We start from the raw sequence: 25544 nt of genomic DNA on the forward strand, positions 1-25544 counted from the left end.
ATACAGTAAATGCCCCCCCCTGCTGTGGTGAGCTGACAGTGGAGGACAGCTCTGCTCTAGCTGACGTTTCATGCTCACAACCTGAACACGTCCAGCTATCAATCAACAGGAAATGAAACCCACCAGGACCATATGGTTTTCCAACCATGTGAAAAAGTAAAAGAAGTAACAGATTACGTTTTCTTAGTATCACTTTCTCTCTTTTTGACACCGGCTGTTATCTTGACACACACTACCTCAAACATATGGGCCATCTCATTTGTCATTTTTTAGCTCTCTCTGTTAATGACACACTCCAATTATCCCCTTTTTTAAAAATAGATTCTGTATTTATTGTATACAGTAAACAATATACAGTATTTCATATCCTCCTTTCTTTCTGTATAAAAGCCTAAAAATAGTGAAGAGCCAGCAGGCAACAAAGCATTTCTCCGACCTGTTTCCAAATCTATCCTGGCATCCCAAATCTCCATGTCCCTCCACGAGTCTCGCTCTCTCATTCATAACTGTGGGCTGCAGAGATGGAGGCACCATCCATGTGACTACATACTGATTGCAAAGGGTGAGAAAATCCAACTGCAGCGACAAAGCTTGCATCACAAGATGGGGCTGGTTTCCTATATCCATCATCACCAGGCAGTGGTCGATGGTAACGTGTGTCAGTAACAATTATGGCGATGCAGAGGGACTTTAGATAACTCCTTTTTTTCCCTTTGTCTATTTACAATATTTTGCAGACAAAATCTTGACAGTTTCTCATTATGTCCCTGAAAACGTGGGCATGATTACTTTGCGAGCTGAAGCCATGTAGATGCCTTTATTTAAGCAAGAGCGATGAGGCTTGATGGAAGTCAAAGTAAAACTAATTTCCAAACACATTAAGAACAATGGAATGAGTTTGCAGACAACAGAGTCTAAAACAAGACTCAGAGTCTACATCCATGTAAACAGCTCTGTCAGGCTGTAATGAGCTAATGTCAGAATGTTAACATGCTCACAGACAATGTCAACATGCTGATGTTTAGCAGGTATAGTGCTGTTCATCACATTAGTTTAATATATTAGCATGCTGTATTGCTGGCCATTTAACACTAAGTACAGCTGAGGCTGATGGGAATGCCTCTAGTTTTGCAGGTATTCAGTCATAAGCCAAAATACTGGATAAATCTAGATTTTGACCTGATAATGGTGCGAGATTAAGTTAGGTGATCCCTATAATTATTACAGTTTGGGATTGCCATCCCTTAGGATGAACTGGCATGCTGGTGACGCTGGTGATGCTAGAAGAAAAAACAAGAGATAACAGTGGGAGTCATCCTCTGGGGACCATGAATGTTATAGTAATACATCCAGTAGTTGCTGAGATATGCCACACATCGACGATCACGAACAGAACTAAAACTACCATTTGGCAGCATTATCTATGACGCTATTTGCTAGGAGTGGGAACATCACCAAGCCTTTGTTGACCACAGCCAAACCTATGTATGAGTGTAACCACTGGAAGCTTTTTGTTTTTGTTCAGTGTCAAAGTGTGCATGAGTGTGCAAAATGTCATTATATTTTGTGATGCTTTCAGGTAATGAATTATAACACATTAATGGCACTTAGAAAATTTTGGGAGAAAAAAAAACATTTGCAAAAGATAAAGATGACAAAAAAATAAATGTATATACTGCCATTTTCCAAAACATCCACAAAAAGTGATGTAAAATTTGGGCCATAACGCCCACCAGTAACCCTAGGCAACAAAAGAGAACACAGTCAGACAACAGAGAGACAGAGAGTGAACGCATTCAGGATGAGAAAGCCTGAATCATCTGGGCTCACTGTGCCAACACTTTAGTAAAAGAGTGACCAGACCATATTTGCCACTGAAGCATGAAAGACACATAAAGCTGGGCTACTCTACATCCACATACTGCACTCAGTGCCCTGGTTGCCAACACCTGAATAGACATTCATAATCAATTTTCTGAAAAGCTTTGAGAGTGGGACGAATGAAAAGGGAATGCACTTACTGCTTGACAGATGATGGGGTATTTGATTCGATTGATGCCGCCGGCAAACACAGCGAAGGTCAGAGCCGTGTGGAAACAGAAGTTGAGAAGCATATGCCATCCCTTCCGACTGATGCGGATTGCGCTGCCGTAAAAGAGCAAGAATCAAAAAATTAGCAGGTACATACCATATATCCAATGTTTTATCATACATGAAAATCTCATTGAGATTCAGTTTTCAAGGTATTTTGCCCATCAGTCACTTCTCGTATGATTTAAGCCAGTCCTTTACAGGGTCTGCATAAATTGCCCTTTGCTTTTACCTTGCTGCTGCCATATAGATTAACAGCCACAGGAGAGCCCGGGAATGCTGCTCATAGAGTCTGAGTAGTATAAACAAGCCCTTACAGACCCCACTGCAAATGCATGTGCTGAATAACAAAATATTCTGAAGTACACTGAAAAAAATTCAACTTTAGCTCAACTTTAAAAAGTAAGGCAGTAATTAACACGTAATATTTTCAAGTTGAGGAAACATAAGTCCATTGATTTAACTGAGACAGATTTTTTTGAGTCAATGCAAACCATTTAGCAGAACAGGGGTAAAGTGCTTTTAAAAATTGTAATAAGTTATTTCCTTTCTCGTTTTTGATTTTTACCACACCAGAAAGAACAATATTGTATTTTATATTATATTACAAAGCTTTGCAAGCTTTACTCTGCTCATTGTATAATGTGTATAATGTCTCCCTGCCTCAATGTGCAAATGTGTCTCACTAGCCACATTTGCACATTGAGGCAGGGAGAGGCAGGATTTCCAAGAGCTTAAACCGGGGAATTATTGGACATCATCATCATCATGATCAATTGTCATCCACCATGCACACAAAATCACTTACGGTCTAAGCACATTCACTCCTAATGATTAACTGTCATACAATAACGGCTTTGTGGAACATCACAGCAGTAACATTGCAGGAACACACATAAATTTAGATTTATGCCCATGGTACATAAGATAAATTCATACAAAGTACAATGTTTGTTGGAGAATTTAAAATATTGGTCCTCTATCTCCAATTTAATGAATTTAATCAAAATATAAAAACGTGGTCAAAGTCAAACATTAAAAATCTCAAACTGCCTAATTATTGTAGGTTCTGAGAATTACAAAATATTGGCTGAATGATCAACTGCAGAAACTTTGCTTTTTCAGTGTATCTTGTGTGATTGAGAAACAGTTCAAAGACTCAGTAAGGAAAATCAGTAAGGACTGCACAGTCTTTCATTCTGTTTCTTTTTTTACAGGGCTACAGGGTGAAAATAAAAAAATGAATGGTTTCCTGACAAGATTTTTCTTTATGATAAAATTAAAACAACAACAACACTCAAAGAAGATCTATGCCATTCAGTGACAGAAGTATGCAGTTCATTCTCACTGAGCTTTCAGAGGAATAGTGGTAACAGGAATATTGTTTAAAATCTAGAGACAATGAAAAGAAAACAATTTTTTTTAAAAGTCCAGAGAATCAATTTTAAAATACACACTTTTGCAAAAGGTCAAACCCTACACATACACAGTGAAAGATACTGTAGCATACAAAAGGATAAGAATAATCCTCAGATGACAAAATGGTAACAAGTCCAACAAACTGTATAATCTTTATTTCAGAACGATGGGCCTCCGGCAAAGGACTATTCACTGATTCTAGTAAGAACACAATGTGTTATAGTGTACAATCTTCCTACAAAGCTCCTTCACCCACTTTCACACATACAGTACATGTAGTGGTATATACACACAAGTAGGAATCACTCCGCTGGTTTGATGATGAAATAAAAAGAGATTGCTTCCAGTTGGCTGGGCCAATTGAACTTTCAGCAATGTAAAACTATGCACTCACATCCACTCAATGAAATATGGCATCAGCCAGGGGGTTACGCAGCCTTGGGCAAGGCACTTAACCCACATTACCACTTTCCATCCAGCTGTTAGAAAATAGAATAAATAGGTCAGACAACACCAACATATATGTTGTACTGTGTGAATTAACAGACCATTGATTCTTTTAATTACTTTCCTTTATCAGCTCCCTCCTTTTAAGCCGTACAGTCACTGTCACCATTTGAAATTATATAACCCTGTGCTGGAAATCTCCACACCCCAAAATGGAGGAGCGGAGCCCCGGGTGCACGTGAGCCAACTGTAGATGAGGCAGTGGCTCAGCAGTGAGCTATGAGGCGTGTCTGGGGCTGGGCTTCACTGCTCTGCGTGAGGGGAGGGAGAGTTAAAGCTGCTGTTGTCGATGCCTCTGCCGTGGTCCAGGTACTGAACTGCATCCAGCAAAGAGGCCATAAATCAGGCCAGCTCCTGGCCTCCCTGGAAGAGGGTTTTCATAGGCTCTGCTCTGGGCTTTCATTGGGTCAAGTACATTAACCTGGCAACCCTCCATATCCCCATCTCCCAGAGGGTAGGGGGAATAAAACTGTCCTCTCTCTGCATCTGCTCTCTCACCCTGCACCCGCTGCTGAGCCAACTGTAAGGAACAATAAAGCTATGGACAGTATAATATGGCACATTATACAATGGTTAGTTTGAGCCAAGTAGTTTCATTGGTGAAAGACATATTCCAAACATCCTGAAAAGTCCCATCAACTACAGATAGCAGCACAATTAAGTGGAGAAATAGAAGTAGCTGCATGCTAATGCAGGGAGTGACACTGCAGTAGGGCTGGGCTATATGGCTGAAACCAATAACATGATATATAAATGTTTTTCCTAACATCAATATATAAAGTCTATCAATGTACTATAAAAAAAAAAAAACAAGCTTTAAACATTACATATTAGCAGCTTCTAAAGTTGTTATGAAAATTGTGGATAAACAGTTGCCTATTTCTACATCCAGTAGATATGGAGTAACATTAGAACTCATTTTCAGTCATGTTTCTGCCAACCTGAAGAACAGAGATATTTTTATACTATTTTTACTCCTGTTTTGGTCTCTACCACCTCCTGACACTGCTGCTGATCTGTCTGACATTTGATGTTGGGCTGCAGTTGGAAAGCACACTGATGAGAGCTGAGAGGATAGATGCTATAACTGAATGATCTTCCAGCTCTGATAGTTTTTACTATCATTTTTTTTTTGCTTCTTGTTGTGTTCTTATTTTTAATTATTTTTTCACTAACCAAATCAGGCAGCACACACCTTAGGATGTTTTTGCTCCTTTCAATTACAGGCTTATGATGCTTGATTCCTTATTGCTGTAACAAAATGTAGTGTAAAAGAAAATTTAAAAAAAAATTAACAAGTTAGTTGTTTTTCTTATGGGATGTGTGAGGTAATGTGAAGCTATAGGGACTGTCTTTTTAAAGAGGATTTATGTATGCTTATCCTTTTTGAGCATTAATGACTGCAGTTACTGGAAAGAGCCAGTTCCTCTGTATCCAGCGGTATGTCTATGACATCAGACTTTCCCATTTTGACTGAGTCATGACTCTGAGAAAACTTTCGACACAAATTGCACCAACTGTGTTCAAAGCTTTCTGGGTTCAAAGACATGATACCCACCACTATGTTCCTTACTTGGCTCATACATCATGAATCGCCACTGCACCAATAATCACAGAGTCTATCTTGGCGTATCTTGCTGGCAGAGAGACAACCAGCAGCACATGCTGTATGCATAAAATTATGCATGTGTGCATGTGTTAGAGAGCTGAAGTGAGAAAGTGACAAATTCAAACGTGAACTATCTACTGTGCCTGTCCTTGAACAGCCTCCCTCGCATTCTGCCCATTTAACAAGCATTTCCCTGTTCTTCACGGCTTGGATACTGTCAGTCATCTGGAGTGATACTACACAACTAAAGTGTTACTAAACAGAGATGTGTTTTAGAGTTGGGGAGTGCCTAGAGGGAGGTGTGGAAGAGGAGGATGTGCTGGAGTTTGTTAATGTGAGCACTGCTGAAAGAAAAACCCTCTAACCCTCCCCTGTGAGTGGCACACACCACAAAAGCTCCAGCTTCATATCTTAAATATGGGCCTGTTCTCACTCTAGTTTGGACTGGAATTAATTTCTTTCTGTTCTGAAAAACACTTGGTGAATGAGTATGTTTACATATGCATAAGTATCCTGGTTATTATCAGGTTTTTGAAGTATTCCAGTTATGGGTTACCGGTGTAGACACCATATCCACCAAATCCTGGTTTCAGAAACCGGATAAGCCCTTACCCTTATTTTATGAAACCTGGATATGCTAGCTGGATCACTCTGATAAAAATCAGGACACTGTCGCATGTAAACGCTTTACACAGGTTTCAGATCTTTCTCTGCCACGCTCACAGATGTGTCATCAACTCAAGTCATGCAGCAGTCAGTCAAACAATATTAAGGTAATTGATTTCATGATGGTCAGAGCACTGAAATAAAGAGAACATCTGACTTCAGTAATGCAGATCACAAATTGTGTTGCAGTTTTCATTTTTCACTACCGAGATAAGATGCAGAAGCTAAATCCAACACACTGGTAAATGCAGAAGAGTTCAGACAGCCAAAAGGTTTTTCTGAAACAGTAGAGGTGACTCAGTCGGTACAGAAATAAGCAGCTGAGATCTTCAGGAACCAAGACACAGCTGCAGGCAAAGGATCATAAACCTGGAAACTGTTACGATTATGTATACAGGGATATGGATAACCATGTTTCTCATGTTCCATATAAACAGCATATCCCAAATATCATCTAAATCAGGGTAAAACTCAAAACCTGGATAGTAATGTGCACATAAATGTACTCATTATGTCTGCGGTGAAAATAATGTTAATAGAGTTAGATTTAAAAATGGAGGAAGGCATCACTGCATTGTCATTATGTAAATTTCTGGTTCCAGTATAACTTGTAATGGGGTTGTAAAGCACCTAAAGCATCTCACTCACATGTGACAGAGGAGTCAAAAACAAACTGTAAATCATGAAGGTTAAAAAAAAAAAGGAGAGGAATAAAGAGATTACATAAGAATCTGCCTTGAGTGTCCAGATACAAAGAGAGTAGAAATGACGTTGGCTGTGATCTGAAATACAGGAATGACAATTTTGAATGTATACTACAACGGAATCAAGGTGGTGATTTGTTCTTACCTGTGGTGCACTATGTACGTGATGATGGAGGCGAAGAGGCAGAGCAACATGACCGCCGTGCAGGCATACACGACCGGGTGCAAAAACTCCCCAGGGTATGGGGGGAAAGACAGCACCTTCTTCAGATCCTGAGGCAGAAAAAAGAAAGAGGAGAAATGGGGATCAGACAAAAGTCATCATAAATACAGAATCATAAGAATAATCAGTGAGCAAGAACAAGGCCTGCACAGCGACGGCAACACCGACAATCCACCCAAAGACGAAGATGATGAGCTCTCCATATGCATAGGCGCGGTATGGTGCGCCGACGAGATATACAAGCAAAATACAAATGAATGTCGAGGAAATGTCTTCGAGTTAGAATGCTGTCCAAATCAGCATAAAAGAGTAACAACCCTGTCGAGCGAATATTCTTCCCCCTGCATTTACATTTTGCATTTCAGGCATTTAGCTGACACTCTTAGCCGGAGCGGCTGAATGCAACAATAGCATAAGCTTCCTAGTCTGCCAACATAAAAAGCAAAGCAAAAATTTAGGAGGATAGGATAGGAGCTGTGCAAAAAAAGAAGAAAAAAAAAGAAAGGGAAAAATGAAAACAGAACGAAAATGAAAAAGTTAAGTCGCTGTTTCTGTCTCTAAAAGACACATTGTTAACAGATGCTCATTAAGCCCTCATCAACATCACAGTCGATTTGCTTTGTAATTCATTCTACATGAAGTCTACAAGACCATCTTCTTCAGCTCTTACAGCACACACTGTGACAGCTACGGCTTTAAACTCTAAGACTGCAGACAACTTTTTAATACTTCAGTTTATCCCTGTATCTGTACGCTTTACATGTATTAAGAGACAAAACAAGGTATGGAAAAATCAGTACCCTCACTTCTCATGCACTCGACTGCCCTCACTTTGCCACAGGCAGGCGTGGAGCCCACAGTGACGTCACGATTTAGCCTCCATCGTGTTGACGCTGCTGAATAAAGTGCGCCTTATCTCCATAACCCCAGCAGCTCAGTGTGAGTTTGTGTCTGTGAGAGTGATCCACATACACGCTGTCGGACTCCATCATTGTCTCTGTGAGTAGCCAAGTGGGATATTCTCTTTCCGTGTTTATCCAAAGGCTGATGTGCCTGTCGGGGCCTGTGAGGGGTCACGACCTTCAACTGAGCATTTATATGTATAAGCTCAGTTGTAAAGTAGTGGCCTGAGTTGAAATGAAAGGTTTGGGGGACAGGACACTGGGGAGATGTAGAGCAGGAGAGTGTGTGGTAGAGACACTCAGTCCAACCCTCATCACTGAGTCTAATAAAGGCTGTTGTGGTCTTTTTTGGATGTATAAGCAGTCACTGCTCTGGTGGTGTTGTCACATTTCCAAGGGATCACTTGGTCTTTCCTTGGATTACTGGAGACTGAGTCTTTGTGTATGGACTCTTAAATCTGGCTTTTTATTTCTTTGCTAGCTACCCACATCTTTTATTTACTGAAAACTGCAAACATAAAATCCATCCATCCATCACAATAGAGTGAGAGGCAGGGTATACCTTGTGCAGGTTGGTCTTCACAGATTTAACACATAAATACTGTATGTATAAATAAAAGATAACCATTTAGTCTCACAGTCACGCCAACCAGAAATTTTAGCGTCATCAATGGCTGCTTAACTCATCCTCCCAGGAAAATGTTACTCTAATCATGTATAAAGCTTAGCAACAGAAAGCCTGTCAAGCTTTGGATTTCTAGTGAGAGACAACCAACAAGGGCAAAACAAAAGCAAAGCTGTAAGGAATGGATTTAACAGTGTGTTTATCTGTTCTAATGTAAGCTGCAAACGTTAGCATGGCCAGGTAATGAGCTCACATGATTTTGCAGGGTTCTCATATTAAAACAGCCAGCTGGAAAAAGCTTTTTAAATCAGTCCAATAAAAATCAGTCTCATAAAAATCAATCTTATAAAATCATTAGCTACTGATTCATAACCATTCAGTCCAGGGAGAACTGTTCATTTTCCTCCACAGCGTGACAGCTGAAGATCTTTGGTGGTTTGCTGGTCGTCATATGATCTTGAAAGAGTCAAACTTACAGTTTGTCGACATTTAAGAAATGAAAAGGGATCCGGTCAGCTTTCCCTTTCTGTGAAACTGCGTGGGCTACAGTATAATGAACGGGTTTAAAGTGAAAATCTCAACACTGCAAGAGAAAGTACTTTAAACCGACATTAAACCTTGGTCAGAGGTTCGGCACAAATGGCTTGCTTCATTGTTCTTTATTCATCTTCCTGCAGGCTAACGTATCTGTTTATGCACATGGAATCCACCGCCAGAGAGAAAGAGTTTCGATTTTACTGAATTACAAGGGCGTGACTGCATCACCCCTTACAGTATGTTGTATTCAATAGCGTTACAGTAAAAGGTGAGAAGGTAGGTAGAGATTAACTGTGAGGTTGAGCAGGGAATTATGGGTGTTATGGTCTACGGGGCAAAGGATCATGCAGGAGGACACAGAAAGGCCCCAGCTGTTCAACAAGTTCGAACCCACCCCCTTCTTGCTGTGAGGCTACAGAGCAACCAACTGCACCACCATGGTTGACGAGAGCAGTTTTAATACTAACTGGTGGAAGAAAGATCAGTAGCGCATGGACATATAGAGGAAGAAAAAAATATCAGCAGGAGAGAAAGAAAGAACACTGGGAGAGAGGGCCTTCTGGGGGAAAACACAACGTGACAAACACGTTCCAACATTGTACACAGCTTCACATAATTTGGTAGTTACAGATTTACAGGGAATTATTAAGTTTGTATTTGTCCTCGGAGCGATGTCATGGAGGGACAATGAAAGCTGGTGTTAATTACAGCTCAATGAATTGATGTTGCTGAAAAAAAAAAGGAAAAAAAAAAAAATCAGGGCCCGAAGCATCAGCAAGAAATCCTGCTGAAATGAAGCTTTTAAGTCAGTAAGCTGATTTATATACTTAAAGAGGAAATAGCTCTTCATAGGAGTTCAGATCACGAGAAATAACCCCACACAAACACCAACTTAACTAAAGGTCAAAGAGAAAATGTTTCAGAGGGAATCAGCTTCGGAAACTAAACCGTGCTCCGACATATCGAACACTTCAATGCGAAGCGTCACATGGTGAGCGACAGCAGCTACAGTTAAATGGCTTTAGGTGTGAGGGAGGAAGTCAAATGTTCTCATGGGACATATTATCATCATCACTGGGCTTATAACGTTGGCTGAGAATGTCAGCCTCTCGCCTCCAGAGTCTCTAACCATTTCTCACCCCCAACAAATAAAGCTCACCAGCCCACAGCTGTGTGCTGAGCAGCTTTTCTCAAAATCCGTAAGATGTCATGCATCTTGGAAGTGTTTACTCACAAAACCATATGTGTGCCACAGTGCTTTATTACTAAAAAGTCGTATGTTGGCATTTAGTGTATAACTGGGCTGCAACTTTAAGTGCTACTGCCAATTTAAAAAAAAAAAAAAATTATGCACATCATTGTTTACCACATTTTCACTCTTTTAGCTGCTCCATTTCTGTCAAACACTGCATTGTGAGACAGTGGTGTTCCCATTAACACCAAAGTCAGAAATTAAGCAATTTCAGCATGCATGCTGGCATTTTTCTGTGTACTTAATTTGTTGACTTTCTCAGCGTGTATGGACTAGATACATGAAGCACATTTAGAGTTAGTACCATGCAAATTGGTAACTGATTAAAAGCCTAAAAGCCCTGCAAACAACAGAATGTACAGTTTCCAGCACCCAGCTGAACCAAGACAGGCGAACAAGTCCATCCAAGCTTAGCTGTCAATATTGGAGCTAAGAATCAGGTGAGAGTAAAGCTGCAGAAGCAGGAAAGGTCTTCATATCTGAACAGCGGGGCAGTACATTCACACACAGGGCCTGCTGAGGTCTGGATTTACTGCTGCAGAAGATATTAACACGTTCAGTGATAGGAGCATTTGTGCAAGTAGCACAAGACTGTGCTACTTGGAAGGCAAAGACTGCTCAGTGTTTAGAAAACATCATTTGTCTGTTTTTTTTTAATCACTGAGATTAATTAATTATTATTCTTATCAATATCTGAGAAAAGAGACACATTTCATTACCCAATACTTTACTTTTCTGCATTACACACAGCACTTAGTCAATCAACTTATTCTTAGTCTTCTATGACAGTAAATCAACTGTCTTTGGATTCTGGATGGTTGATGGTTGATTGGAAGTTATATATAATATATTATATATATTAAATTATATATGGATTTTCAGTATTTGCTGGTGTTTAACAAACAAACAAAAACTTAATAAAAAAAAACAATTGACAGATTAATTAACAATGAAAATTAACAATGAAAATAATCTTTAGCTGTAGGTTTAACTGTGGCATTGATTGTTAAAGCAGAGGTTTTGAGGTTTGTTTTTAAGAAATTTCATATCCTTGTATTTCTTACTTTGTCCCCATGAATCTAAAAATATGCCTCTCATGTCTGTGCATTTAGATTTGACTGAGTTATGACTCTGACAAGGTGTGCCATTTTTTAACACTAATTGCAGGCCAAATCAGCGGGTCACACTACAATGACTAACTTCCCGTAGATTTTATAACACCGGCATGCACCTGTCTCTTTCACCTCATGCAGTAGCTTTGCCTCACCCTCCTCCCTCAGTTCTCCTAAGGAATACCAAAACTATGCAACATAATTAGAGAGTCTGACAAATATTTCCAGATGAAGTGCTGGTGGACTGGGCAGCTTCCAGACCAGCCAAAGAAGGACGGGCTGGCTGAAGTAGGAATGAGTAACAGCCCTTATTCTACAACTATATATGTCCCCTTGTGCAAGGTGCTGAACAGCTGCTCGCTGGCCAACAGCAGAGGAACTGCCATTTTATGGGGCAGTGTATACTGTACAGCAGCACTGTATAAAAACGAAGAAGGGCAAAGCTGGAATGGAGCGTGCATGCTCAGCAGAACCCTTCCCCGGACATATAAAGGTTAAAAAAAGACCGCAGACTCTGTCTGCGAGAGAGAATGGGAGGAAATAAGGAGGAAGGATGAAGGGAGTGTGTCCCTTTCAGCAGATGGATCGACCTGAAGAAAAATGGCGAGGTGGACTGGTGGGTACCCTGAACAAATTGTTCATATGGCTCCTAGAAGCAGTGCTTATGCTCCTGGGGTGACGTGGGGCAAACTGCTGCAGCGCATTCAGAAGAGAGGGCTCGAGTGGGATGAATGAACAATTCTTGTACTGACTCAATGTACTCCAGCTTTTCACCTTTGTTGTTATTATCAAGTCATTAATCATTTTCTTTACCGCATGTGTTGATTTTCTTGCCTTCGTGTCTCTTACAGCCTGCTACAGTGGAGTTCTACATTGACTCCTGTATGTTTAAGTTGTGTATAGATGTCACGGTGCTGTGCAACAGATGCAGACTATAAAGTTGCAGCTCCCTTGTTGACCTGGCTGTCATGATGACTGATAGGCCACTGGGGTAGCTCGCAGCACGCTCTGAGCAACTCTTCCCTGTTGTACTTTTCCTTGCAGAAGCGAACAGCAGAATGTCAGCTAGGGACAGGAGCAGCCAGCTTCAAATGCGATTCCTCCACTCCAGTTATGACCATTATTGCTATCGTATTACATCACAGCACCGTGGCCACTTTATTACTGTGTCTGTGCAGCAGCGCAATGTGACCGACCCTCTGACAGTGCAATTCATTACAGCCAGGCAACAATATTACCATACAGGGCAGCTTATCTTGGCCCATTCTGGATTAGAACTGGCATGTTACGTCTAAACATGCCTCCATTGTCCGCTAGCCTCGGCAGCTAAACAGGCCCCCAATCCCCTGTTTGTGTTGTAGTTACAACTTTAATCCAGGATCCTCCCCTCCCCATGCCAAAATCAGATTACCGGAGTCAATTAAACTTGATCCATAATCTCAGCACACAGGCACAGTGGGCGCAAGGTTATCAGGCCTGCCGAATAAAATGGGACAAATACACTGCTGATCTGAGAGGACTTACAGGCTCAGTATCTTGCTTTAGCCCAGTGACTGGTTGTTATGATGAACTGCACAACCTGTAGAACCTACAAGGCAAATTATTCCCAGGTCTTTGCAAATTTAATGCATTTTGTTTTTAATTGACGCTGTTGAAACCGCAGAATCTGTAAGCCAATCTGTGACATATGTCCTCACAAATGTGCTCCTTTCCCTGTTGTAATCACATTGGTGCACGCAAGAATGCACAAACATTGTGGCAGAGAGGGAAGAGAAAGGGGGTGAGAGAAAAACAAAATTAAAATCCTCTAGTGAACAGCCTGCGGGTTCCTGGCTCCCAGCTCCCATCCAGCACTGTATTTTATCATCCTTGAGTGGCTGTGCGAAGGCTGGAACAGAACCGGAGTGAGTGTGCAAATCAAACCCACTGTGGCTGGCCCATACACCGCCAGATAACAGAGAGAGACAGGACAGTGGCGGGACAGAATAACCTCTGGACTTGACAGCAGTCAGAAAAACGGTCATGCACCATTAACGCAGGTCATCAATGTTTCAGCGGTACCTTGTGGCTGTCACTCAGCTCGTAGCTTTGAGATACGTTCATGCTCGTAATCAGCACCTTGGCCGGCAAATGTTCAACAGCGGAGGCAAACGAGGCCCACCGTGAAACGAGCAATCAAAATCACGTGGAATCAAGTACACATCCATCAAATCAACAAGCATTATGAGCTGAGGAGGAACTTCGCTTGGCATAAAGATGAAGCCTCTCTAGATGAGCACCGTCATTTGAGGTTCAGCCATATGAGTCGTGCTGTATTTATCTCCTCAAACATCAAGGGGGTATTGTTTCATTACCATTAATTTCTCTAGAGTCTCAGATTAGAAGTGTTGTATTTAGCTTTAGGCTATTCAGATTCCTATACAGAAGTTATTGTAATCGCTGTTCTGCAGAGATATTTAAAGCATGGCTATCAAATAAATGAGCCTTGTGCACTACTCAACCTTGCAAACAGAGTACAAGCTCATAATTCACTGTAGGCAGCCCCAAACCCCAACCCCACCCCACATCTAGAACAAAGAGATGCGAATACTCCAGTCTGCTATGAACAGAATGAATCAATACGAACAAATGTGAAAGCAGGGAGAAGATTGCTTTTTAATATAGGGCAGAGACACTGGAATGACTCTAATCTCTTTCTTTCTTTAGCTTTTATTTACCTGAGGAAGATTTGCTGGGCATGATGCCTCCTTTCACACTCATTCTGTTAAACACATTGGCCACCCAATCTGACAGGCTGTTTGGTTTTTACTGATTACCTCCACTGCCACAACTGGGCACTGAGGGGCTTTTTCTCAAAGACTCTCTGGCACACCGTCATGTTTCATGTACAGTAGTGCAGGGTACAGTAGTGCTACAGCATTTTATCAGATCTGCAACTGATATCGAATTCAAATCTATTCACATCCCTTATTTGGCTTGAGCTTTCAAATTTCATAACTTATGTTATGAATAACTAAAACTCATAGATTCAGACGAGATCAAATTTTGTTGCCTCAGAAAGCAAAGAGACTAAAATTTCAACTGCATTAATGTTAAAAACCTGTAGCTGCAACCTTTCTGTCTTAGGGCCGTGCTATATATTAATTCTAAGTACTGTAGTACAACAGAAATAGGTGTACTCAACAAAGTCAATGTACATACCAAAAACTGTACTGTTGATATGCACTACTATTTGTCCGACAATGCAATGCACAAACAAACTGTAGGAGAAGCGAACAATTGTAAAATGTTCAAAAAAGAATGGCAGGACTGTGTGAGACGGCCACGGGAGAGGACAGGAACATGTGGACATGAGGAAACAGGGATCAAACCACCCATCCCGTGATTAATCGATAGCCTGTCTGCTAAGCCACCACCACCAGAGAAAGAGAATTAAACCTTATTTATTTTATTATTATCATTTTCTCTGTGTGATTTCTAAATTGCAACGGCAGCAGCAGTTTGACGCCCGTTGGCAGATGTGTCCTGAGTCAAAAACAGTCAATTCTGATGTTTTTTGTCATAATAATTACAAAAATAGTACACTCTGACAACTAATGCATACTGTTAGTTTAGTTAGTAGGAATGGGCACACAGCAACAGCCCATTTATAATCACAGAGTGGTCTTCTCCCTAGAAAAGCTCACTTTTGTTGGAGTAAAGACACCAGCTTTCAAAGGGCATGCTAATTAGACAATAGCCAAGTTTTACTTTTAGGGATATTACTCAAAGCTACTGCTGACACAAGTTGTCATTTCAACACAGACAAATGACAGTTAAAAATGAGAAGCCTGCTACCTGAAAGTTTTGTATGCTGCTTTCTGTTAATAAAAATGAGCAAAGAGTGATGAAAGGTTTCCTTTGGTCGCCTCAGAGCTCAGTGAATCCAGGTATTTTTCCAACCCGGAACCAAGTCCAAAAAGGCACCAGCTATCAGAACCAAACCTTTGTTTCTTGCAGAGATTTTTCATTGCAAACACTGGATTCGAGCCACAGCCCTGCTCCACCATACTTGTGAGAAAACCTTTCATTTCCTCGTTCTGAGAACATGAATCAATCAAAATAAATCTTAAGGGAGATTACAACAAAAAAAAATGTGGAGCAACAAGGCTGAAATGAGACTAACCTCTTGAACAGGATTTATTCTGCTTTGTTTAAAAGTGAATTTATGAGCAAGCCTGAAACTCTGCTCGGCTCACCAACATGTCTCTGATCGTCTTTGCACGTGTGTGTGTATGACAGAGGGAAAGAGCGAGAGATGCTTGGTAGGTGCTGTCTGAGAGGGGTGACTCATCTCCTCCAATCGCGACACACTACAGAATGCTCAATGGATGTGGCTCTGCGTGTGTTCACATGTGGGCACACAGACACACGCACACTCATATTCACGGGCATAGAAACAGAAGACATGCCACAAACACCTCAGCCCTCTTACACACGCAGCTCACGCTGCTCTGTTCTCGGCTCCCTGAGACGACATCCTGTTCAGCACACAGAGTGGGAGCATACATTAAACCAGTCCACACCTCATTCCCTTGCAGGTCGATACGTTGTACCAAAACATGCCATTTTTCTCCCGTAACAATGGACCAGAATAGGGCAGCGCTCCACAGGTTCTGCACTGTTAACACTTAAGGACGGCGCGGCAGAGAGAGGATGCACTCTGCAAGCAACACAATGCAAACAACAGCCTCTCTAACAGAACGCATCGCTCTCTGGCAATGGAGGTCTCAGCGGGTGAATAAGCTTACGTTAGCCTGTGTGGTGCTTAACGGCGCTGAGCTGGTGCATTTACAGAGCTCTCTCTCACACACACACACACACACACACACACACACACACACACACACACACACACACACACACACACATACACACATCTGTTGCTGTCCACCATTTTCATGTGCTCTTTCTCTGTCTCCAGTACAAACCTATAACAGCCCTCCTCGTGTTGGCTGACTGCATGAAAAGCAGTTGTGTAATGTTGGGCATTTGATGGCTCTGTATTCATCGCATCGCCATAGAAACCATATTTTTACCCCAGCTTTTTGGAATAGAAAGCATGTTTGCAGGTACGGGGTCCTGCCACTGCCTCCCTGAAAAAATAAACACCTTAAAAAAATGTATGGCCTTGTCGTGATGTTGTTTGCGGCGCTGTCAGGGAGTGTAACCAGTGCTGGACTGTTGCTGCCATGTTCTCTAACTGTGACGGCATTTAGCCCCCTGAGACAGAGGTGCTGAGAGAGAAGGGGGGTGAGGGATGCTCTTGAATGAATGCAGTCAACCATGCAAAGAATAAATGCATGAAGAATATGTTATGTGGTGCATCTAACAGAAAACAGCTTGTAGCAGGGACAACAATGAAAAGCAGTGATAGGGGAGATAAGGAGATGAAGAGTGATAGCATTACGTCGACGAATACCGTGGAGACAGATGGAGAGAGAAGGACAGATAGGTAAATCATTACCCCGTCAGCCCAGGAAGCTACGTTATGTCTGACTCAGATCTCTCCCTCGGTCTCTTTCCCCATCTCTCTAACCGCAATGCAATTTTCCTCCATTTTTGATTACAGATTGCTCGCCGTGATCTCAGCCCAGTTCCATTTTACCATCTGACAGTTGTGCTATCTGTGCCATTTAGACCTAAGTGGACACTCCATCTCCTTCACCGCCAATTTACATGTTTGCATCTCGTTAGAGTCATTTGTAAGGCAAAGGCAACGTGTCAGGACAGTGAAAGAGGAGGGAATTTCAACACCCAGATTAGTTTTCACCTTTGATAGCAGAGCGCATCGCTCACCCGTGTGGAATGGGATTTTGGAAAAGGCGATTTTTGAGCGAGCTTTGAAGATGAAACAGGCCGATACAAAGATCTATGGTTGTGTAATTCACTCCGACATACATGCTTTCAGACATATCTTCACCCGCTCTGACATCCTCTCGAACACACATGGCTACAGAAACACATGAGCTCAAACTAAGATAGATGCACAGAGAAAACACTCAAGGATACAATGCCACTCAACGTTGGAGATAAACCCAATGGGGAATGTTTTCCTTTTAAAAGAATCTCTATTGCCATCCATCAAGCTAGCATAGCTGTGCTCTGCAGCACCAAGGGAAAGCTATAGTACAGTGTCTGGAAGAGTTGGGCCTCCTTCATCTTTCAAACTACCTCCCTGTTTCCCTGACTTGCCCACTGAACCCACCCAGCTGTGCTGATATTGGATCTGTCATGGACTTATTTCATAGGACACTTTAGATTTACTTAATTGAACTTCTTATGTTGTATTAGAGATTTTATGATCATGCTGTTCTTTTTAGTATAATCCTGTTCTTGTATTTTGTGATACTTCAGTATTAGTGTTACAATTTTCTACATTTTTAACAGGTATTTTTTTTCCACCTATAGCTGCAGTTGCACACCCAGCTGTCCAGAGAGGGGGAATCTCTCTTTGTATAGACTCTCCTGAGGTTCTGTCCTTTTTTTCCTTAATGTGCTGAGGTTGTTTGAGGAGTTATTCCTTGTTGCCGCCCTGAGCCTGTAAGGCACTGTGAGACACACTGTGTGATATTTGGTTTTGCAAATAAATTTGGCTTGAGTTGACTTTTAGCAACTTACCTGATATGTTACTGCAGTTTTCTTTCTTTTAAACCCTTTGACCTGTCCCATCCACCAACCACTGTCAAGGTCCAACCCATGGTTCAGAATGACAACTAGGGTCCTGCTGAGTTATAATGCCATGCCCATGTGAGAAAAGACCCAAGTAGCCAAAATATTCAGTTCCAAGCGCCTTTCAAGGATGAGGCTGGCATCATCCTGCGCAGTTCCCATAGTCAACAAAACTCCTGAAAAGACCAAAGCCAATAATGTGCCGTCTCTCTATACTTTCCTACGTCCCTGCACTGTCTGTGGCCCTCACTCCCACGTCCATCTGATTCTAATGGAAACATAAATCTTTAAAAACTGGACACAAATTTATAGTTACATATACAAAAGGGTCAAGTAATTCCCTTAAACAGTTGGGCACAGCAGTTTTTAACAAACATTACTGTGCAATGGGGCTCTGCGTCACAGAGGAGCAAGCTACATATCTATCAGGCTTTGGCTACACAGGTCATACTCATTAGCAGGAGCAGTTCATCCTTGGTTGAGATCTTTTCATGGGATTTGTAGACAAAAGAAAAAAAACACCAGCCTGATCCTTAAAGGTTGCTCCTTGCTTGTTAAACTGAATGGTGCATCCTCTCAGAGCACAGAAATGCATGTTTGAACTGCTCCGTCTGTGGAACTGTCTGTCCAAGGTATGATCAGGTAGTCTTGTAGTTCATGATTGAAAATCAAAAAATGGAAAATTGCCACCAATTTGCGAGGCTGGGTCTAATCTAACAAATCCTCAGCAGCTTCACTGTATCCAACACAGGTGTACAATCCTGGATAATATGAAATGTACATATTAACATCAAATCCTGAAAAGAAAGTATAAAACTGATACCTCTCACTAAAAATCTGAAGGGCTCTTAACAGCCCTTGCCAAAAGATATACCCCTTCATCTGTCATGCTATCGACCCCCCCCCCCTTAAATTACACGTCTCATCTTCTGCTGTCCTTATCTTCCTCCTGGGAGTGCACAGGGGGCCACACTGCATCAATAGCTGCTCCCTAATTACAAGCCTTGCAACCAGCAGCATCAGCAGCAGCTCCACACCCTTACAGTAGATTTAAAAAAAAAAGATGCGACTGCAGGGCATGGTTGTACTCTCCTGGTATGCTGAGGAGAAGAATGCACTTTTACAAAGAGATAAGGACACAAGGTCAAACATCAGAGGTCATGTTGACCATAGTCGGTAGTAGAGGAAAAGACCATGATGTATAATAAAGCCTTTGCGAGAGTTTCATTTTTCAAGTCTATTATGAAAATGACTGTCGCCTTTAACCCTCGGCCTTTTCTGTTTTTGTGGTGATATACTTTTGCTAATCAGGGTCTGGCAGCAGCAGCACCAGCGAAATGGAGGGGCATTCTGGGAGCTGCCGTCTTGGCTGACAACAGAGGTGGACACGCAGACAGCCAGCCAGCCAAACATGCAGCCAGCCACAGGGCTGGATCACTTTCTACACCGCCCTATTAGAGAAAAAAAAATAAGCTCTTAATGTGTTTGTCTAGACTGCCCCTGCATTGTGCAAATGAGGTGCTGTCCGGTTCAGTTAAATGCAGCGCACAAATACAACAACCCAATTGAAAGCCAGTGACAGGAACTCAAACAGAGGCAGAGAGAGGGAAAGAGAAAGACAGAGAGAGATAGAGACGCTGTTTACACGGCATGCCCTCATTTCTACCAAGCCGTCTCTGGGGTTCAGAGAGGGTCGCACTCTCGACTAGGGAACAGCTGGTGAGACAGGGGAAAGAGGAGGCGGGGGAGCATTTGAACATTGACAATTTCAGATCAGATGTCATGTTATGATGTGAACAGTCTATTTTTTTTCTTTTGCTTATTTACTGTTTGGTTGAGACTGTGTGTACCGCGACAGTGTTCTAGGACATGAATCATGTATCTCAGATGGCCTCTGTCACATGCAAAAGTGCAGCCTGTTTCATTTTAATCATTTGTGACTAATCATAGACTGTGCAGCAGATGCATGTGAGTCCTCACAGTACTGCCATTAAAAAAAACAACACAAAACTCATTTTCATCTCATCCAAGTATCTCACTAATTGTTTGAGAAAAAGTGTGCCAGGATCATCAACTTGGAAATAAAATCAAAATGCAACTGCATCATCATCTTTCATAGACACTGCTTGTCAGCAAGGACAGTTTTGCATTTCAAGCGAGCAGCTTGACTCTGTATAAAAATCATAACACAGTTTTGGCTGCCAATTAATAAGTGACTGCACATAAACAACATCAAAACTGTGAGACCACCGAATAACCCATTACCCTTCATTACACACCCACATATGCACAGGGTGTGAACTACAGGGGAGCTACGGGGAGTTTGGCTCCTCATAATAAGACATGAGCTCCCCTGAAAAAGGGATTTGTCGCTAAAATATTGACAATATGCTATTTTTGCAATGCATTGTTATATTTCTGTATCTTCCTCATCATGGATCATGCAGAAAATTAGGCTATTATTCATGTAATTCATGTATTCATGCATGAGGGAGATTCATTGCTAATTCACGTTAATAAAGGCACTGCATGATACTCTTGCCATCATCATCAAAGCATCATAAGCCTCACTCACTTTAACTTAAAACAGAAGAACAAACTTTCCCCCTCAGTGTGCACACGGAAATAGTTATTCATTCAGCATACAGATGTGTCACAAAGAACACAAGGCAGCTTGCTAGCAAATTTTGGATTTACCAAAAATCTGAGTCAATCAACTTTGAAGAGCAACTGGATGCTTGCACTGCAAATTCCATCCACATATTAGCTGTGTCAAAACCTACAGAATATAGAGCTTATAGTATACTGTGATCTGCTTTAGTTGGCCATATTATTTCATAGTTTGAGGTTTGGTTTTGATACCCATGTGTAGGTTTGATGTGGTCAGATGTGCTGACGTAGGCCCGCGTGCTTGCAGCTGTGAATGTTTCTTTGCAACAAGAGTCAGTCCTTTTACTGAGACACAGGAAACTTGGTTTTCCTTTCCAATTGTTATTACTGAAATAAACAGTGTCTCTCTCTCTTCTCGCCTCTGTGGTGCTGAAAGACGCACAGCAGGCAGCAGCAGCTACATTTCATCTGTTTTTTTATTCTTACTATTCATATCCTTATTAATAGGAATAATGATAAATAAAGCTAAATAAACAGCTTTATAAATGCTGTAGCTGTCGTTTCTGACCACGATAAAGTTAAAAAAAAAATAAAAATTGAGCTCCCCCGACAGCCATGGTATAGTTCGCAGACTGCATATGCACACACATTAAGTGCAACAATCCCTTCTGCTGCAAGCAGCACTATTATAATCTTTCATACACTTAGCTGGGGAGCATACATAATTTGAATAACAATAGGTTCAAGCAATGCAATTTGTATCCAGGCTAAAAGAGGGATACACACTGCATTAAAAATAGAGCGGCCAATGCAGAGTGTTAAGAGAAAGGGCCAATACTGAGTATTGGCTTACTCCAGCAATGGCAGGGTAAAACTGTTGATGTCTGAGATAAATGGTGGTCTGTGAGCTCTGAACTCATTAGTCAGGCAGAAAACAATCTGCATCACATGTCAGGTTACAGGCCAGCAGCACTCTGTTCTGGGATTGCTGCTGGATGAGCCAGACCGTTCCTCTTTCACACCGAAAGCAACACCACAGTCAGAAAATGCTGAGAGGTTAAATCGGAGCAGTGGCAACAGACAGTCTGCTGTGGCAATGTGGCTTCGCCGAGCACACACACGCTCCCTCACACCCTCCAATCCCCATGTGTTAAAGTAATCACGCCTGACATCAAATTTAAGTTAATGCTTACAAATGGAACATGAGTGCATTTATTAAATATTAACCTAAGCTAAACCTCAACTTGTGTGCCGTTAAGTTCACACGGCCCAGCAGACAACGAAGCCTCAGTGTAACCGGTTAAGTCAGCGGCTGGTGAGGAGGCTGCACGGCTGCCTACTCATGGATGGAGGTGGATTAATGCTCGTCTGTCAGCTGCCACGTTTGGAACAAGTGCAAGTGAGGTAAAGATGCTAAATGGGCTGAATTAGCTTAAGCCACATAATTATGGCAAAGTTTAACACCACAGAAATACGTAGCGTACACTGATCGCTCATATCCTGTGAAACTATGTGCATACTTTCAGTTACATCCACATTAAATCATATTTCACATTTTCTGGCTGATAAAAGTGACCTTTTTATGCTTTTACCAAAAAAATTTAAACAAGAGACAGCATTATCCAAACTCAAATTAAAGGAATAGCTCAGCATTCTTGGCGACTATGCTAATTTGCTTTCTTGCCAAGAATTAGATGGGAAGATGAGAGAGTTAGCTTAGCTTAGCATGAAGACTACAAACAGGGGAAAACAGCTAGTCTGTATCTGTCCAAAGGTAACTAAACCCATGTACTAGCACCTGCAAAGCTCACTAATGAACATCTTATATCCCGTTTACTTAATCTGTACTAAAACGGAAATGTAAGAAGGACGTGTTTTTACATGAGGTTATGTGCCAGACTATTTCTTGGCTGGAAGCAAAGACTTCTTAGAGTCTGTCGTCACAGTGAGGTTGGCAATTTACTGCTATTGGCCAAGAAACAGTCTGGCACATAACCCACCTTAAAAATCCCAACGTGTTGTTTTCACTCTTCTGTTTTATTACAGCCCAAACAAACAAGTTATAATGTGCTAATTAGTGACTTTTAGATGTGCTAGTAGGCAGATTTTGCTACTTGCAGACGCATCCACATCAGTTGCTTCCCCAGTTTAGTGGTCTTTATAATAAGCTAAGCTAACCTGCTGCTATAGATATTTATAGACAGACAGACATGAGAATCATACTGATTTTCTCCTCGTATTCTTAGCAAGAAAGCGAACATGTTTATTTCTCCAAAATATTGAACAACGGCTTCACACATAGTCTTTTACTATCAGCAGTTATTTTCTATTTATGCAGCAGAATCCATAATTGATAAAATGATCTTTATCTCTGCAAATCTTACTTATTACAGATATATTTTAAACACATCAGTACTGTACATAGACTAATCCGCAGCCATGCTTCCTGCATGTGAGATATTTGGTCCTCCAAGAGCTGAAGGGCTAGAGGCTAAGAGGTGCATATTGTATGATGCTCTCTGATCTTCTAACACAAACCTCCTTTTTTTAATCCACTATCATCTAACACACAACCAGGACACCCACACCCCACCCCAACCCCAGACATCACAGTCTGTCATCACCGTGTCCCTCTTCCCCTCCCACTACAATGCATATCAACAGAGAATGCCAACACAGTGCTGTGAGACGCGGTTGCATATCTAAACAGGTCATCGTCATTATCACTGTAAACCCCTTCATCTCCTAAAACACACACACACACCAGAGATCCTTTAGCATGACAATGTCTCAGAGATAGAAAAGTCCAGGGAGCGAGGATAAAGTTAACCCCGCTGAAGCCTAAGCTTGTTTGTGGGCGAACAACAAAAAACGGCTTGTTGTCTCATTATGTCTGCCTTAAGCACAGATGTGGACAAAGGACTAATGAGGACAGCACTCTGACGATGCTATATGTTGAAAAATAGACACAAACAAGAAAACACTGGTTATGAGCTACAGAGGATTTGAAAGTTGCCGGGAGGTTATTTTCAATTAGCAACACGTGTCGAGCACCACTTACACTACGTGCATGTTAGCCATAATTGCTAAACAAGAAAACACCAAATGTGGATTGAATTTGAGTAATAACTTACTTTAGAGGATGTTTTTTTTTAAAGAATGATATCACAATCAGTTGGTGTCGATGAGGCTGAAGCACAGAAAGCTTTCTAATTTTGGTCCATTCATCTTTTATTTCTTCCAAGTTACTGACTTTTCAGAGACAATGATAGTGATTCATGTAGCAATAACCATTTTGAGATGTCTCGAAAAAACAAAGTAAAGCTGATTTTTTTTTATTTGTGAAATGCAGCCTGGTTAGGCCTGTGTTCTCAGGATAAGCGGTTTAGAGAGTGGATGGATGGATTCTCACAGTTATTCTACTATACAGGTATTTTGTTCTTCAGTATGGGAGACAGAGCTTGTGGTCAGCGCTAGCAGTCAGCAGTAATGTCACACTCTTATCAAGCCTGCAGAAGGCTCAGCCAATGAGAACTAATGTATCAAGATGGGATCCTGTCTTGGTTGGTTTGGTTCAAGACAAGAGGAGCAACAGCGAAGACAAGTGAATTGTGGTCTGTGGCGATTTGGAAACAGAGAGACAATGACACCTCATAATGAGAAGTGAGGTCAACGGGCCTCATGCAAGAACATTTTCATATTCTTATCCTAAACCTCTCTTTCTTTTTTCTGTTGGGTTTGAACACAGACTATGTTCCATTACAGGTCACGTTGTCATGCTGTCAGCTACAATGGAGGATGCTCCCATGAAAAGCAACCTACATAAAGACCACAACCCAGCTGTTAATAAGTGAGAATTTAAGGTTGTTACCTCTGTAGTCAAACAACAGGCCTGGGCCACTTGTCAATTTCCTCCGTACTTAACACAAAATTCTAACTAAAAGTGGTAAATGTGACAAATTCTCTTAAGTCACTAAAGAGTGGAGCTGTTTGTGTGAATGGTTCTTGAATGACACAAGATTTGTTAAAATACACACCCACAATACTACAGAGTAAACCAGTGGTTCTCCAACTGGTTGGTGACTCCTTATGGAAAAGCCCCTTGTCATGCTTCATATGCCTGTGAGTTGTTAGACATTGTTAGCAGTTACACCAAAAGAGAGGTTTCCCTCATCATCTTCTCAGATTGATTCATTTAAACAACTGTTAGAGGCTCAAATAGATAAAAAATATCCAGGATTCATCAAAATAACATACACAAAAAAAGTCCAATAATGACTGTAAATGTGGTTCAGAAACTTTGTTTTATATTATTTCATATTCCAATGATCATATCATGACCTCTGAGATTTATTTTGTGATGCTCTGAAGGAGCTCAGCCCCTGAGCTGGTAACCATGGGGCTAAAATCCTGATCAGCATAAATGATAAAGTACTTAAAAGTTGCTCCACCTCAGTCAGCTACAATGGGAAACTGCTACTAACTCACTGATGCATCAGTATTAGCAATCTAACAATGTATTATATAATAACATCTCGGTCCCTGGGCACACTTTTCTGCAAAACAAATACTTCAA

The 25544-nt window shown here is 41.4% G+C and overlaps 1 protein-coding gene across 1 annotated transcript in view; it reads right to left on the minus strand.

The window, feature by feature from the left end:
* LOC121190107 (adhesion G protein-coupled receptor A3) overlaps positions 1–25544 on the minus strand; it is a 140280-nt gene that overhangs the window by 16483 nt on the left and 98253 nt on the right. Inside the window, exons 15-16 of the mRNA XM_041050693.1 lie at positions 7142–7269; positions 2022–2145 (exon numbers count right to left, since the gene is read on the minus strand). Coding sequence (XP_040906627.1) covers positions 2022–2145; positions 7142–7269 — 252 coding nt within the window. The remainder of the gene's footprint in view (positions 1–2021; positions 2146–7141; positions 7270–25544) is intronic.

This window comes from Toxotes jaculatrix, chromosome 11 (assembly GCF_017976425.1).
Source record: "Toxotes jaculatrix isolate fToxJac2 chromosome 11, fToxJac2.pri, whole genome shotgun sequence".
NCBI lineage: Eukaryota > Metazoa > Chordata > Actinopteri > Toxotidae > Toxotes > Toxotes jaculatrix.